At 39.4% G+C, this 15076-nt stretch overlaps 1 protein-coding gene and 2 long non-coding RNA genes across 5 annotated transcripts; all 3 read left to right on the top strand.

Annotated features, from left to right (window-relative positions):
- Nucleotides 1-1803: 1803 nt before the first annotated feature.
- On the top strand, nt 1804-4275 carry LOC131225819 (alpha-mannosidase-like). Of its 2 annotated transcripts, none has more exons than XM_058221408.1 (4): nt 1804-2700; nt 2788-2859; nt 2992-3105; nt 3457-4275. In XM_058221408.1, exons 1-4 carry the CDS (start codon nt 2599-2601, stop codon nt 3541-3543), a joined length of 375 nt encoding a protein of 124 aa, XP_058077391.1. In that variant the 5' UTR covers nt 1804-2598; the 3' UTR covers nt 3544-4275. The 2 variants fall into 2 exon arrangements, with proteins under 2 accessions (XP_058077391.1, XP_058077392.1); XM_058221409.1 differs by having other exon boundaries at nt 3461-3530.
- A 327-nt stretch (nt 4276-4602) lies between these two features.
- On the top strand, nt 4603-8233 carry LOC131225818 (uncharacterized). Of its 2 annotated transcripts, none has more exons than XR_009161570.1 (4): nt 4603-4866; nt 6474-6529; nt 6669-6969; nt 8123-8233. It is a non-coding gene; the product is annotated as an uncharacterized LOC131225818 (long non-coding RNA). The 2 variants fall into 2 exon arrangements; XR_009161569.1 differs by having other exon boundaries at nt 4621-4866; nt 6815-6969.
- A 709-nt stretch (nt 8234-8942) lies between these two features.
- LOC131225256 (uncharacterized) lies at nt 8943-10072 on the top strand. The gene is made up of 2 exons (XR_009161270.1): nt 8943-9288; nt 9378-10072. It is a non-coding gene; the product is annotated as an uncharacterized LOC131225256 (long non-coding RNA).
- Nucleotides 10073-15076: the final 5004 nt, after the last annotated feature.

Here is a 15076-nt window from a genome sequence, read left to right as displayed (position 1 = left end):
AACAACTTTCAGCCAACTGCAAGTGACGGTTTGATTGAGAAATTACCTGTTTTAGTGCTAATTATGTTCTAAGCTTTTTATTGACAACTATGGCCTGTGACAATAGCATCTGAGGACCATGAAATAGAAAATAGAATAATGTCTTTTGTACGGTGAAGACAAGTAAAACAACATTGGAAAATCAATAATCAACACAACCAAAGCAATTTTCGGTTGAAAAGCAAAAACCAAATCCTGTTTTCTTATGTCTGTAACATCTCTGTAGTCTAACTAACTAAGGATGAGAATATAGGCTAATTAGTTAGAGCAGTTCTATTTATTTTTATTTGATACTTGTTTGAGACTTGATATCACACAGATGGTTGGGAAGAGAACGCATTAACTGGTTGTGATATTGGTTTTGATGGAATGTTTTTTCTTTCTTTCTTTCTTTCTTTGTTTCTTTTTTTCCATCTGGCGTCCATTTGTTTCATAAACTGTGGCCCATATGACGAGGTAGATCAAAAGCTGAAGGGAGTGTGTGTCTGGCCTTCGGAAGCCAAAAGCCTTGTATTTAATAGTGGAGTTATTTAATACTCTGGCAGTACGCTTGATGCACAGGTACTCAGAATTGTACATGCGCCATGCATTAACTCAAATTAAACTGACTAAGCTGTGCAAACAACTGTTTCTAAGATGCAGTCCCAAAATCAAATTCGTTGAACCATCCTAACCTCAGATTTTATTGAAATAGGATCATTTAGATATTTTCATTTATAACCATCCAATCAATGTCAACCAATCCGATGGTCACATAATCAAATGAGTATAATGTTTAATTCATGATACATCTAGATGCGACCCGTTTCTTAGTTTAATTTTGAAGTACTTGTAAGCCACTTATGCAATTTCTAAGTAATGCCTGCATATCATCCATCGCACTAGCCAGAGTATCGAAGTTACTTCCCTATTTTATTACATGGAAAATGGACCATATCTTCACATAACAAATAGAAGCATGGGTCCTTGGTTTAGTCATCAAGTCCTTTAGCTCCTTTGTTTTTTTCGTAGCATAGTTTTTTGTTTTTTTTTTTTTTTGTCACACGTGGAGATACAAACATTGCTGCTCATTGTCAATGAGTGCATTTGCATCAGGGATATGGCTCGATAGAATGCAGCCACTTCTGGTTCAAATCATTAGACTCTCTCTACATGTGGACCCCGGTGTGGTGCAAGGAAGGACACGATGAGGTCGATCACCGTCTCACTGAGCTCTTTCGAAACAAAATTACAACTCTTTAAATAAGGATATCAAACTCAGTACGAAGATTTAGACTTAGACTCCCAACTCAAACACCCTAAAAAATGTGACTTCAAGCTGGCAACTGTATCCGATTTCATCCACTCTTGCTTCTGCTTGTGGGAAAATTGGATCTGTTTTACTCTATATGGCTGGAAACTGTCTTGGGTCTTGGTTGTGGATACTCTCTGACACTGCACTTTGGGGTTATGCTTCTAGTTTTTTTCTGCATACAATATTCATTTTTTTAAAATCTTTTTTGCTCTGGCTCTAGTTATGGTATTACAAAAATAAGAGAAACATATGCACACATAGTTCAAATATCACTATCGTTTATGCTTGTGATCTTTTTCTTGCCAGATGCCATAGTTCCAAATGTCGTCTGAATGCATCATGTCACATGTTTTGTATTTATTGAAGTACCTTTGATATGACACACTCTGATGTTTTGAAACTAGACAAGTGCCACACTTGGCAAGTGTTCAACTTGAGACATTGAATGCAGAAGAGTGATTTTTATTATTTATTATTTTTTGCTATCAAGACTTTTTCATCAACAGGTAAAATGTAGTTGTGTGGTATTTGAATTATAATTGCAACACAAGTATTTTGCTAATATAAATTTGATGTTCTTTAATGTAGGCTGCATCACTACCAAAGAACTGTGTGTACTATGATGAGATCTCTTTGGCAAAATCCAACTGAAGCTGAGCTCCAAGATCTCTTTATTATTATTTTTTCTGTTGTCTTTTCTGAAGAATTCTCAACATCGTGCTCAATTAAAAATGATGGCTCATATATGACATTTTCAACTTGAAACAGAGCTGCTTTTGTGAAATTGATTGAGGGGTTATTTTTTACTTGATTGAACTGATTGATTACTATTTGCAGCTGAGCATATTTCTCTTATTGGTAAATTGTACAAAGCACAAAGCAGTTTTCTGCGTATGGTTTCTTGTTTCTACTCTTCACTGTATGTGGTCTTAATCTGTTGTCAATGACATTCAAGAACTTAAAGTAGGATTCAAGCCTGAACTTGGTTCTTTGAAGTATTACAATGGTTTGTCACATGGATGTGAAATAGCTCCTTGCCAGTACAATACATAAGTGCCCAATTTTGCAGTTCAGAATAATACATATGAATTTGCTCTGTTTTACAACCTTTATAATCTTTTTATGGAAATCTGTACCCATGGATTGTTGGGGAAACTGAAAAATGGTTTCAAAGACTTTTGGTTCTTCTTCTCAGGTATGAAACTTCAAGTTCTTGTTCTGTTATTTATTTATTATTTTAAATTTCTATAGTTTGCTGACATATCATGTTGTCCAACCACCAGATTTTCACAAGTTTCTTTCCTGTTCATTATAGTCTTCCAAATGGTTTCCATTTTGAAGTCAATGATGAATCTTTACCTATACAGGTACCTACTTCTTATGACAGTTCTCATGTACTCATCTGGATTTTGTTATAACTGTATCTCCTCATTGCTATCATGGAACAATTGTAGGATGATCCTCGTCTATATGACTGCAATGTTGAACAATGCATAAATGATTTCATTGATGCTGCTAAGACTCAAGTAAGAACTTTGTGTACTCTTCATATGAAGTGTCCTAGTGGTTTCTGATAAGAGTACAATGCAGCCCATGCATTTAGTCTAATACTTCTATGCACTCCCTCTATTGTAATTTTATTTGGCTTTGATGAACAGGCAAATGTGACACGTACAGATCACATCATGTGGAAAATGGGTGATGATTTTCAGTACCAATATGCTGAATCTTGGTTCAAACAAATGGACAAGTTTATCCATTATGTTAACAAGGTAACACACTAGGACAAAATTCAAACTGCCCTTCAATCTTGGGTGGAAACTTGGAAGTAGTTCTATTCAACTTTAGAATATTGTTGCTTTTCTTCTTCTTCTTCTTCTTCTTCTCTCTCTCTCTCTTTAAAAAAAAAAAAAAAAACTATAAGAGCCAATATATGACCAAAGAATGTAGGTACAGAATAGTCATACAACAGATTAACATTACATTTGTTCTTGTTCTAACTTGGAGTTAATACAACAGAATGTAATTTTTTTAGCAGTTGAAGTTCTGTGATATTTGGTGGAGGTATCCAGAATGGAAAATCATTGTCTACCACTGATTTTTATATAACTATTAACTTGTAGGCAGTTATCTGTTTGGATGGTGATGGTTGCAAGTTAAGAAGTGGACTGGTAAAAATTGAGGAAGGTTTAACTCTCTTGACACGTTAATTGCTTATGATTCATGTGATCTTTGGTAAGTACATTTCCTTGACAAAGCTTCCTAGAAACCAAACTAATGATAATTGCCAACTCTTAAACTCACTGACACACGTGCCCTTAACAGCAAGATGACTCTCAGGCACCATCTCTGCAAGGTAACACCTTTCATCCAAAGTGATGCTTTTTCTTCCACTAGGCTATTAGGCAGCAGTCTTTGAAATATAATGTGAACAATTAGTCTTTTCTTTCAGTTTCAGCTGGCATGTTCATGTACATTTTTACATACATGTCTACTTATTTGGGCTGTCTATGAAATATAATGCCAACAATTAGTATTTCATTTCAGTTTCAGCTGGTATATGCTTATTAGATGTTGTGAACAAAAGCAGAGTTCGTCATCATTGTTCTTCTATACTATGATTAGTGTTTTTTTTTTTTTCTTAGGGTGCGGCTACATGCAAAAAGAAAGAGAGTCGGGTTTCAATAGTGTGCAACAATGCCCACTTTTTCCTCTGTTGTGGTCCACTCGAGCTTTAGATCTGCCTTATTTTTTGGGCTGACACTGTAACATAAATCGGATGTGATGCAGTCATCATAGTGGGGCTCACAGTGTCTTTGTTGCACGGCCCCCTCATACCATGCTCATGTGTGGGCTACACACAGAAGAAGAGAAGTGGGAAAGGGCTACTCTCATCAATGAATTGAAAGGACAAGCTACCCTTCAGTTGAAGGGTCAGCCAATATATATATATATATATATATATATATATATATATATGAATGTGATCCCCATCAAATGGATATATAGCTATGCCTTCGAAGGCATGGTCCTGTTTTGGCTTAATGTAGACAATTGCTGTATTTCTTTTCTGTTTATTTGCTGGAGACATATAGAATGGTTAGAATCTTTAGATTTTGTGAATTTTTTATGCAAACATCAAATGGATATAGAGCTATGCCTTCGCATGCTTGGTTGGATAGGAAATGTATCTTTGATCTTTGAAGCTCACACCGTCTCTGTACAAGACCCATGTCAGCAGGTGAATTGTAGCATCTTAGAAGGCTTCACTCTTCCTTTTTATTTTATTTTTTTGTAAATGCATGGTTTGCTTCTCTATATTTAGAGTGTTATTTTATAGTTAACGACACTACCAACTTGTTTCCCTGGCATTGATGCTGTTAATCTTTCAATAGCAAGGAAAATGTTGATCCAGAATATATTTCCACTTCACTTTCTTGGCTCGCTTTTTTGAAATTTGATCCAACTTTATCCAGGTCGTCAACGTTCCAGAGAAGGGAGGTCGTAAGCATCCTTGAAGTGACAATATTCAGGTATTTCTGCACCAATGTTATGAAATAAGTGTGAATCATCGTGTGCTGCACTAGATATGGTAGCGCTACTGCCAGGTTTTTAATAAACAGATGAATCTCTTATTTAGATATTTTTAGATAGATTATAATTTATTTTTTTTGGAAATACAATTAATTTTAATGTGGAAATTATAGCAAATGGACAAATAAAACCTATAAGTAATTCAAGGGATTTGTGTCTTTGTGGCAATCAGTGTTTCAAAAATGCAGCCTGAAAAAAAAATAAAAAATAAAATCAGTTCTCTTACCAAATAAAAAAGCTCAAGATATTTTCATTAGGCTTCTGAAGACATTACAACTTGGCAGGGGATGTTCATGTCATCAATGAGAAAGTTGCTAAAAAACAAGAAGGTTTCACCAGATTCCATAAACTCCATTCTTTTGGCAGGAATTAATTTTCAAAGATCTAGCTTTTATTTTTGAAGATTTTTTTTTTTTTTTTTTTTTTTTTTTTAAATTTTTGGTGGGAATTGGAGCTGCCTTCATAGTTTCAAGGCAGCAGCAAGACAGTGGTATTACTCCCTGACTTGCTGATGTAGACATTCAAGAGCATGCGTTCCTGGAGGAAAGATTGCTCGCTGAAGGTAGATAAATTACTTGAAAGGCATAAATGGATTGCAGATGAGAATATAGAGCCTAATGGATTACAGCTGAGAATATAGAGCCCATATCCAAAGTCTGCAAAAGTCTAGGTCCAGTTGGACTGATCCATATGTCTGTATAGAGCCTATATCCAACACAGCTTTGTATGTTAAAGTTAACATTCAATGTGGGGCCCAATTGGCTGAACATATCAAGTCTGAGATATTAACTGTTATGCTTATTACAATTAATCAAATGGGTTTTATGTGCTATACTTGTGTTCAGGGAATTGATCTACCATTGTATTTTACTGTTTGGTTGTGTATCGCTCCATTTACTTTCTTGTTCATACTCGAAATTTTACAATGCCAAACAGCTCGTTAGTTAGGTACATAAAAGGCCATCACATTGTGGAGCTCTTCATCTGCTTGACGGACTTCATTGAATTGAGTATGTCTTAATTTTCCTTTCCTAATTCCACTGTTGTTCCAAAAAGGCAAAAAGGCCATTCATCAGCTGGGATTTATTTTGAACGTGCTGGCCCAAGAAGCAGGGTGGTAGGCAAGCTATGTATTCTAAATGCGAGCTATTGGTGGTTATTAGTATTATTATTTTTCTTTAAGAGTTCTAGATTAATTTTGTTTTTCTTTGCAACAATGTGATTGCACAGCCCATTCAATTTCTTAGTCAACTTTTACTATTTTTAGGTGAAGGCATCAGACCATTCTTCTGATGTAAATTCAAGAACTTTTTCTGCTGAACATTCTATAGCATGATAATCATGTCTTGATTTCAATGTCAAGATCTTTGGCTTTATGCTACATTTGTTTAGATTGATTAATGCTTTTGCTTATCCATGAATTAACTTTCATCACTTACAGTAACTATAGTATTTTGGTATTTGCTCTTTATTGTTGTTTCAGTAACTATAGTATTTTGCTTTATGCTGCATTTGTTTAGATTGATTACGTATTTTCTCTTCTCAGACCACTTAGGTATTGTTGACAATGATGTCATCGAGCTAAATTATCTACAACAACAGGTGTGTATATGAATTGTGCTTTTTACTTGCAACTTCACTTTCAATTCTACTTCTTTTAAATCATTAATAGATTTCACTGATGGAAGTGAGAGCCAACCTTATTGCTATTGACTCTAGGAATTTTTACTTTTGCAAGAAGTTGCTCGAATCATTTGCTTCCTCTTCTGTATAGAGAGATGAACGTTATAAGTAGCCAATTCTACTTCTTTTGATTTTATTTTTTTTAAAAAGGATTTTGGATGTCATAGTTATGTTAATAAGTAGCTTTTCATCAATGTTTCACAGGGAGCTGTGCTGGTTAAAAGTTTGGCTGCCAAGGAACCATCTGCATGCTGGAATTTCTCACTATCTTTTTAGCAAATTCTATCCTCTCCTTCTTCCCATTCTCCGCTTCCTCTTCTGTATAGAGAGTGATGGCTTGGAGGTGCCTTCTCACGCAGGTCAGATTCACCATATGAATAGCTTTATTTTTTTGAATCTGTTCAGTGGTTATTTTATTATTTTTTTTTCCTTCTCCATCTTGAATCTCAAACCCTTTTCTTCTTGTTGCCGGTTTGCCCTATTCCCTTTTTTAAAAGTTTTTTTTTTTTTTTTTTAAAGGTTTCAAGGATTTCTACAAATTTCTCCCGAAATCCCCTTCTTTCCATCGTTGACAGATATTTCTTTCAATTTTCTGTATTTCTGCTTTATTCGAATGGATGGATTTTCAAGGTTTTCTGATGTTTGGTTCTTACATCGGTTCTCTTGTTAGTCTTTATGCTTCAAGAATCTATTTTTTTCCTTTATTATTTATTTATTTTTGGAAATGAGTGTTGATGCAATCTGGACTTGGATTCTATTCGATCAGTGGTGATCTTGTCTCGAGCATTGTTTGTTCGAATTTCTCTTTCTTGATTAAGAAAGTTGTTTTGATGAAAGCATTGATGGTCTAGATTTGAAAAAAGAAAGTTGAAAGCTGTGAATCTGGGATCATATGCTCAATTGGAGAGCCTGTTGATTAGAAGTATGAAGAAAATTGGCAGTCTAAAAGAATTGATCAACACATGGCCCACTGTTGAGTAGATATGCCTGGTTTTTGGGCCATGGCTTATACATGGTGGGTCACTGGAAAGAATTCAATAAAACATGCATCCTTTCTTTAACAGCATTATGAAATCTAAACATTTTGTTCGAGAAGACTGTTCTATAGGCTACTGTACTGCTGTAAAGGGTGTTTTCGTTGTGTTGGGATGCACAAGTGAGTTGAATTGTGCATCCACAAATTTTAATGATGTTTGCTGGTATTCATAATGTCAAAGTAGCCCTTGGTGTTCCTTTCGGGTCCAACATGATGGTAACCCAACTTGGATTTGGAGTCCATACCCTCGAATGAATACGATGGAAGGAAATCATAATTGGTTCTTTTTTATTTTGTTAGACTGATAATTGCAGTTCAGTTCAATAGTGCATCCAAACACACCCTTAATCACGTATGCAGTTCCATTAGTTTCACATGGGGCATTCTCATGTGGATTTATCGACCTAGTGTATTTGGTATGTTTGGGAATCTATTTTATTTCATTGTAAATTTAATCCTTTTTTGTACTGCAACAGGTTGCAAGACAACAGCGATGGGACATGCCACATTTGAGGGGACTGATTGTTAGACCTCATCCCACCTTGAGCAAGTTCCAAGGCAGGAATGGTATGTTGGTACTGTCGGCACTTAAATCCTAAGAAATTTCACTTTTGCTCTTGTACTTATTGGTCATATGCTTTCTAGTATTGGAAATTCATGCAATTTTGGTGGTTTAAATAAGCTAGCCAGATTAACTATACATGTTATTATTTTATGAGCTTATTACTATACTGTTGTAAAAATTTCCATCATGCTTTAGAGCCCTTAGCTATTATAGCACTCGAGGTTTAGTTTTGAGTTGGTTGTTCACATTTGGTGAACGATCAATATGCCAAATTTTGTATATGGCTGGGTACATTGGTGCAACTTGGTTATCGAGTCAATGAGATCTTGACACCCGAATCGCAAAGAAATAGATAAGAGTACACCCGCAAGGATATTTGAGCAGAGAGAGAGAGAGAGGAATGACTTTATTGATATCAATAAGAAAACTCACAACTTAGAAAATATAGAATATCTACCCCCCAAAGGTATTCAAAATCGGTTAGTAACGGCTGTCATAGAAAAAAACTAGCTGTAACGGACCTATAATGGTTTGAAAAAATATATATTTTTTTTTTAAAAATGAAGAAAAAAGGTCGTAATGGTATGTGAATCTGAGAGGATTCCAAATCCACACCCCCAAACAAGCCCTTAGTTTGATTGCAGGATGAGGGCACCCAAATGCATGTTTGGATGATAATGTATGTAGTTCGCTTGAGCCTTGGACCTGCATCAAAATTTATTATTAAAATTTCCTTTGTAAGGTTCATAAGATTGTGTATTTATCATCTAACCTATTCATACGATCACACAAATAACTGGTTGGGTTTCTCACTCTCTCCTCACATGAACATGGATGCATCTACAAACCCACATCAGCATCATCATCATTACCACCATCGTCAGCAACATCATCATCATTATCATCAAACACAAGCTGCAGCTACTGTTTCTCCTGCAGTTCCAACCAGCTTCTTTCTAGTTCCTCAGGTGGAAACATAAGGTGGGGCCCTTTACTCCCAGTTGTCTGTAATGCCACTGAAATCTAATGGCTCCCTTTGTATCATGGAAGCTCTTACAAGATCACAGCAAGGTGAAGGTATGCTTCTCTTCTTCCATCTCTTCCTTTCAGTTTCTTTTAAATAGCTTCTAAAAATAAAGTCATGTCTATCTCTTTGTTGATGGAAGGAGTGATGCCAGCTTCCTCTCCCAAGCTTGAAGATTTCCTGGGTGGTGCAACCATGGGAGCCCACCAGTACGGATCCATTAACAGGGAAGCTATGTCTCTAAGCTTGGACAACATGTATTATCAACACAAGCCACAAGCTGAAAACAGCAGGTAGCAACATTCCCTAGGCCTTCTCGAGCCCTTCAGGCAACTAATTCAAGCCCAACAGCAGCAGCAGCAGCAACAATACTTTCAGCCACTACAGGAAGGGTTGTGCACAGGATTAACAGCTCATGACATGTACCAGACTGCCTTGGAAGTGGCGCTGAAGGAAGAGATTTTCGTCCCTCTCATACGGACACAATGTCCACATCACTGCAGTGGATCATGGCGAACCTAGTGAAGCATCAGGATGTGCAGGCCAAGCTGGTGGAAGAGATCGATCGGGTTGTGGGGGGATGGGTGAGAAGACATTAAAGAGGAGGATTTGTAGCGGATGTCATATCCAAAGGTAGTGATTATTCTAGAAAAGTGCAAGGAATTGTTGGATTTTAGAAGCTTGGAAATGAAATGTTGTATTGAAATTGGAAATTGAAATTGAAATTGAAATGTGTACTAGAAAAGAAGGAAAAGATTATTATGTGTGTGAATCTTTCTATTGTCTTTTTCTTCTATTTGTGTAATTATCTGGCATATAATACAAGTAGATTACATATCCCACTCTCTCTCATACAATGAACAAAGGAGTTTAAAATTGTTCTTAAAATTCCATCCTAAAATCTGACCATTGGCAACATTAATAAGCATTCAAAACCGTTTCTAAAATTGTGCCTAAAATGTGACCGTTGGCACCAGAACGGTTTAAAACCATTCCTAAAATTTTGTTTATAACAATTGAAATGGTACCCAAAACGGTTTTGAACCGTTCCTGTTTTTCTGCGACGCCTCATTTAGGAACAGTTTGAAACTGCTCCTGAAGCATTTAGGAACGGTTTTAAACCGTTCCTAAATGACGATTTTGGTGAATTGGCTAGATGTCTAGTCCGGCAGCATGGTCCATCTGATTAATGTGTTCCATCTACTCTCTTCATCTAGTGGACCCCCTATGACATGTATAGGTCACCAGGAACTAAAATAAACATATAATTTAATTAATTTTTGAATTTTTAGCAATGTTAGATTGTGGGTAGGCTGGAATTTCAGCAATAGGCCCATCGTTGTTGCCCACAAATGGATGTTTTGGGGCAGCATGGTTCACCAAATTTGGGGATATTGTTACACATGTCTTGCCCCATTTTTAATTAGATTTTGGGCTTAATTAGTGCATACTTAAGGTCCACTTCAATTGGAATTTTATCGGAATAATATTCATATTTACATGTTGGGTTTCCTAGGCCCATTGACCTAGAATTTTCTTGTTGGACACCCGGCACTTGGGCTTATAAATAGCACACTATTTTGATGGGTTTTATGGGCCAAATAATCAAGTAGTTGGGCCCTTGCTTGCCCATTTAAAATGAATCCATGCTTAGGCCTAGATGTGAGGCCCAACTTACTTGTTTTAAACGTAAGGATTACCCATATGTTTGAAATAATAGGCTGCCCATTAGGCCCACCACAATGAGTGGACTCATGACCATTATGGTTGGGCCCAAACCTTGTTTAAGGGCCTACCATGATACCTAAGTATTAGGCTTAGTGTATGGCCCACCAGGCCATGGATTGCTCAGGCCTTGGACTTTACTTTATATGCATAGTGGGCTACCTTTTGGGACCTCGTTGAGGTTGGATGTCCTCCTTGGTGGCCCTAAGGTAGTCCCATAGGATTCCTGTAGGTTGTTGAAGGCCCACCTTGGACCTTGTTAGGATCGTTTCCTCCTTGAGGCCTTATAAGTCTCTTAACTTGTGGGTCATCCCAAAGTATTGGGCCCCCACTAGAGGACTTCCTTGAGAAGGAGGAATATTTAGACCTTGTCCCTCCTTGAGTACCTGTCTAGGTATTTAGACCTTGTCCCTCCTTGAGAAGGAGGAATATATTCTATAGGTAGCGCACGTACTTCATTGTGACCCATATGCATCATCTATGTGAATTGATTGTATTGTATGGTGGTCATAGGATGGAGTTTCTCCCCTTGTGCACATCGAGTGCTTGAAGCTAGTGCATAATCTGTATGTGTGACTCATGCATTAACATCGCATTTCATGATGATACTGCCCTTGCTTCATCAGGTCCTTGCCTCCATAGGGATATTCATGGATGGCCGTATGTGTGGACACCAAAAATATTATTTGAGCATACCGGGTGCATAGGATGCCCATGGGTGAAATTCTCAAAACTTCCACAGTACCAAGGATTTGCCCCATCGCCATGATCGAGTGGAAACTATGAGCGCACGAGGGCCTTATACTGTTAAGCCGAGACTCCCATTGTCGTGTAGTCGGTTGGGTAGGGGTGTTACCTTACTCCCCTGATGTAAGGAGGCATTACTAGGCTGAGTCTGATCAACTAGTAAATGGGTCTGCTATCGTCAGGCCTTGCTGGTGATTAGCTCTCCATAGGCGGGTAGTGAGGTTTCTTATGCTCGTTTGACTGTGCGGGTCTGTAGAGCGGTAGTCATCCAGCAGTGTACTGGACCCCGGTGATTTCCTTATGATTGGAAATGTACTTTATATGTGGATTTGGGTATCAGCACTAGCATTACTTCGCATTGCATTTGCATCGGCTTATTAAGCCCCCTTTATGCATCTTGGTAAGGCATCCAGTACTCATTACATCGTATTTATGATAAGCCTTGGTATGGCTAGTGATATTGTCATTGATCATGTTTCCCTTCTTGTATCTCCTGTTATTCTTCTGCGCACCATTATCACACACTTCCACTACCCTCTAAGCTTTTATAAGCTTATGCATGATTGATGCGTGCAAGAGATCATAGGTAGGCGTTGTAGCGGCAGAACTTGGATTAGAGTTGAGCTTGAGAACCTCAGTATTGCAGACTTTTTCTCTCCTTCTTCTATTATCTTATGTATGTCCCTTTGGACCTTATGAAAACTTGTAAAAGTTCAAATTCTTAGTAGATTTTGTGATGTATGTTTTTGTTATTCTCAGATATACTTACTGTGATCTTGGGTATGCTCGCATTGGAAATGATTATACCGTTATGGAAATTCTCCTAGTAGGATCCCAGGATTGGAACCTGGCTCAGAATGGGGTACTACGGAGGCTGTTGTAGCTAGAACCGACTATCGGGTTCCTTGTGAGTCTGGTTACCGAGTCGGGGGCATGACATGAGTTGGTATTAGATCATTGCAAGTAATTTTGGAATAATTCGGGATAACATCGCATGTCTACTAAGAGAATTGGACAAGTAGTGTCCCGATATCCTTGTTTCGCTCCATATTGAGCTTGTAATTGTCTTGATTCCTTGCGTCATCATTATTTTGTAAACGATGTCGCCTAGACATGGCACCAGTGGTCGTGGCGCCCATGGACGAGGCGCCCGAGATACCCGTTCTACTCGAGCGCATCAGATTCCCGAGGTCCCGATTCAGCCTATTCCTCCTGTAGCGCCTATTGAGCATGTAGCGCCCGTTCCTTCAGTTGCTCCAGTTCCCCCACCGGTTCCCCCTTCTCAGCCTGCTATTCCGGTTACAGAGGCTCTTGCTCCGTCAGCTACCGCGTTGCAGACTCATTAGCCTGCTGCCGTTCCATTTTCTGATTAGAGTGATCTACCACACGCTAGCTCTATTTTTCGAGAGTTTAGACAGCATGACTCTTCGAGATTCAGGTGTGATCCCGACCCATTTGCCGCTGAGGCATGATGCACTTAGATCGCGAGGATTTTTGACACTATGCAGTGTCCAGCCGATCAAAGGGTATCCATTGCGACCTATCTTCTTCACGGTGAGGCCCGTCATTAGTGGTCGTCCGTGTCAAGGATGGTCGGGCCAGATTTTGTTTGGTCTTGGGAGGAATTCGTAGTCCGTTTTGACCAGAAATTCTTCCCCGAGCACGTTCAGATACAGAGGGCAATAGAGTTTGAGACCCTAGTTCAGGGTGATTTGTCGGTATCCCAGTATGTGGCCCATTTCTTGGCCTTGTTTAGATTTGTTCGTCATCTCACCAATGATGAGAAGATGAAGGCTCGACGTTTTGTGATTGGCTTGCGTCCTGCCCTTCGTAGCTGTATGGTGAGACATTGTTTGGAGACATTCGATCAGGTTGTTCATTGAGCATTGGTCTATGAGGAGGACTGAGCTATGACGCAGAGATCGAGAGAGTAGAGTTCCAGTGGGGACCAGAAGAGGAGAGCACCAGCTGACAGTTCTATGCAGCGCCGTCAGCAGAGATGGAGGGGCAGATCAGAGTTTAGACAGCCTGTGGCTCAGACAGTAGCTTCATCATCATCAACACCGCCAACCGCTTTATCTTCCCGCTCCTTTTCCAGTGTTTGCTTCGGTTGTGAACAAGTAGCGCATCGGAGGCGTGATTGCCCTCTCCCCGTACAACAGTAGAGGCCACCGCAGTTGCCTCCTCCTCGTCCTCCTTAACAGCAGCAGCAGCAGCGAGCGCAGCTTCCAACCGCCACTGCTAGGGCTCCTCCTCAGCAGCAAAGCTAGCCAGGTAGACCTCCCTAGCAGAGACAACAGCAACCGCAGAGGGGATATCCGCAGGTCCAGTCACTGAGTCGAGTATGTATTACAACTCAGCAGGCACAGACTCAAGATTCGTAGTCTTCCGATTTGCTTCCCCTACCAGCTCAGGGCCGATTTTATTCCGCACAGCAGGCGCCAGGCCAGGACCCGCAGTCATCTACTGGCGGGATTGTTGAGGGTATTCTTCTTGTTTCTGCTTGCATTGCCCACGTTTTGTTTGATTTTGGTGCCTCCCATTCTTTCATGGACGAGCAGTTTTACCAATCGACCAGTATTCTGTCGGAGTCCGTGTCTGAGGCCTTAGCAGTTTCGACTCTCATGGGGAAGTCCGTCGTGTTGACCCATCGTTGCCTTTCTTACCCGGTGTTAGTGGGTGATATGTTCCCTCCTGTCGATCTGTTCGTGATGCCGATGACAGGCTTTGACGTTATTCTGAGTATGGATTGGCTTGTGGAGTATTGTGCCATCTTGGACTGTTGCACGAGGACAGGTATGTTTCACATTCTCGGCTTGCCAGTATTCCAGTTTGTCGTCGAGCCCAGGGGAAAGTCGTTATCTAGTTTCTTGGCTTCTGTCGTCGAGGATTCTGTAGCAGGGTGTATTGAACAACTGCCAATTATTTGTGAGTACCCGGACGTGTTCTAGGAGATTTCGGGTTTGCCACCGTGTTGGCAGATTGAGTTTCAGATTGACTTGGTACCCGGTACTGCGCCTAACTTAAAGGCCCCCTACCGAATGCTAGTGTTGGAGTTGAGGGAACTGCAGGAGCAGTTGGATGAGCTCCAGAAGTTAGGTTTCATTCGTCCCAATATTTCACCTTGGGAGCCCCGGTATTGTTTGTGAAAAAGAAGGATGGCTCGTTGCAGCTCTTTGTAAACTATCGTGAGCTCAACAGAGTCACCATCAAGAACCGATACCCGCTTCCCCATATTGATGATCTATTCGACCAGTTGCAGGGTGCACAGTATTTTTCCAAGATAGACTTGCGCTTCGGTTACCATCAGATTCGGTTCCGAAAGGAGGACATTCCGAAGACAGCTTTTTGGACACGCTATGGTCACTT

Source organism: Magnolia sinica, chromosome 14 (genome assembly GCF_029962835.1).
Source record: "Magnolia sinica isolate HGM2019 chromosome 14, MsV1, whole genome shotgun sequence".
Classification (NCBI taxonomy): Eukaryota; Viridiplantae; Streptophyta; class Magnoliopsida; order Magnoliales; family Magnoliaceae; genus Magnolia; species Magnolia sinica.
This window is presented reverse-complemented; position numbering and strand designations above follow the sequence as displayed.

Excerpts from the sequence above, each read along its gene's own strand:
- LOC131225819 (XM_058221408.1), top strand. The coding sequence starts at position 2,599 with ATGTTGTCCAACCACCAGATTTTCACAAGTTTCTTTCCTGTTCATTAT. Across the intron at positions 2,701-2,787 it reads ATGAATCTTTACCTATACAG|GATGATCCTCGTCTATATGA; the intron begins GTACCTACTTCT and ends GAACAATTGTAG. Across the intron at positions 2,860-2,991 it reads TTGATGCTGCTAAGACTCAA|GCAAATGTGACACGTACAGA; the intron begins GTAAGAACTTTG and ends TTTGATGAACAG.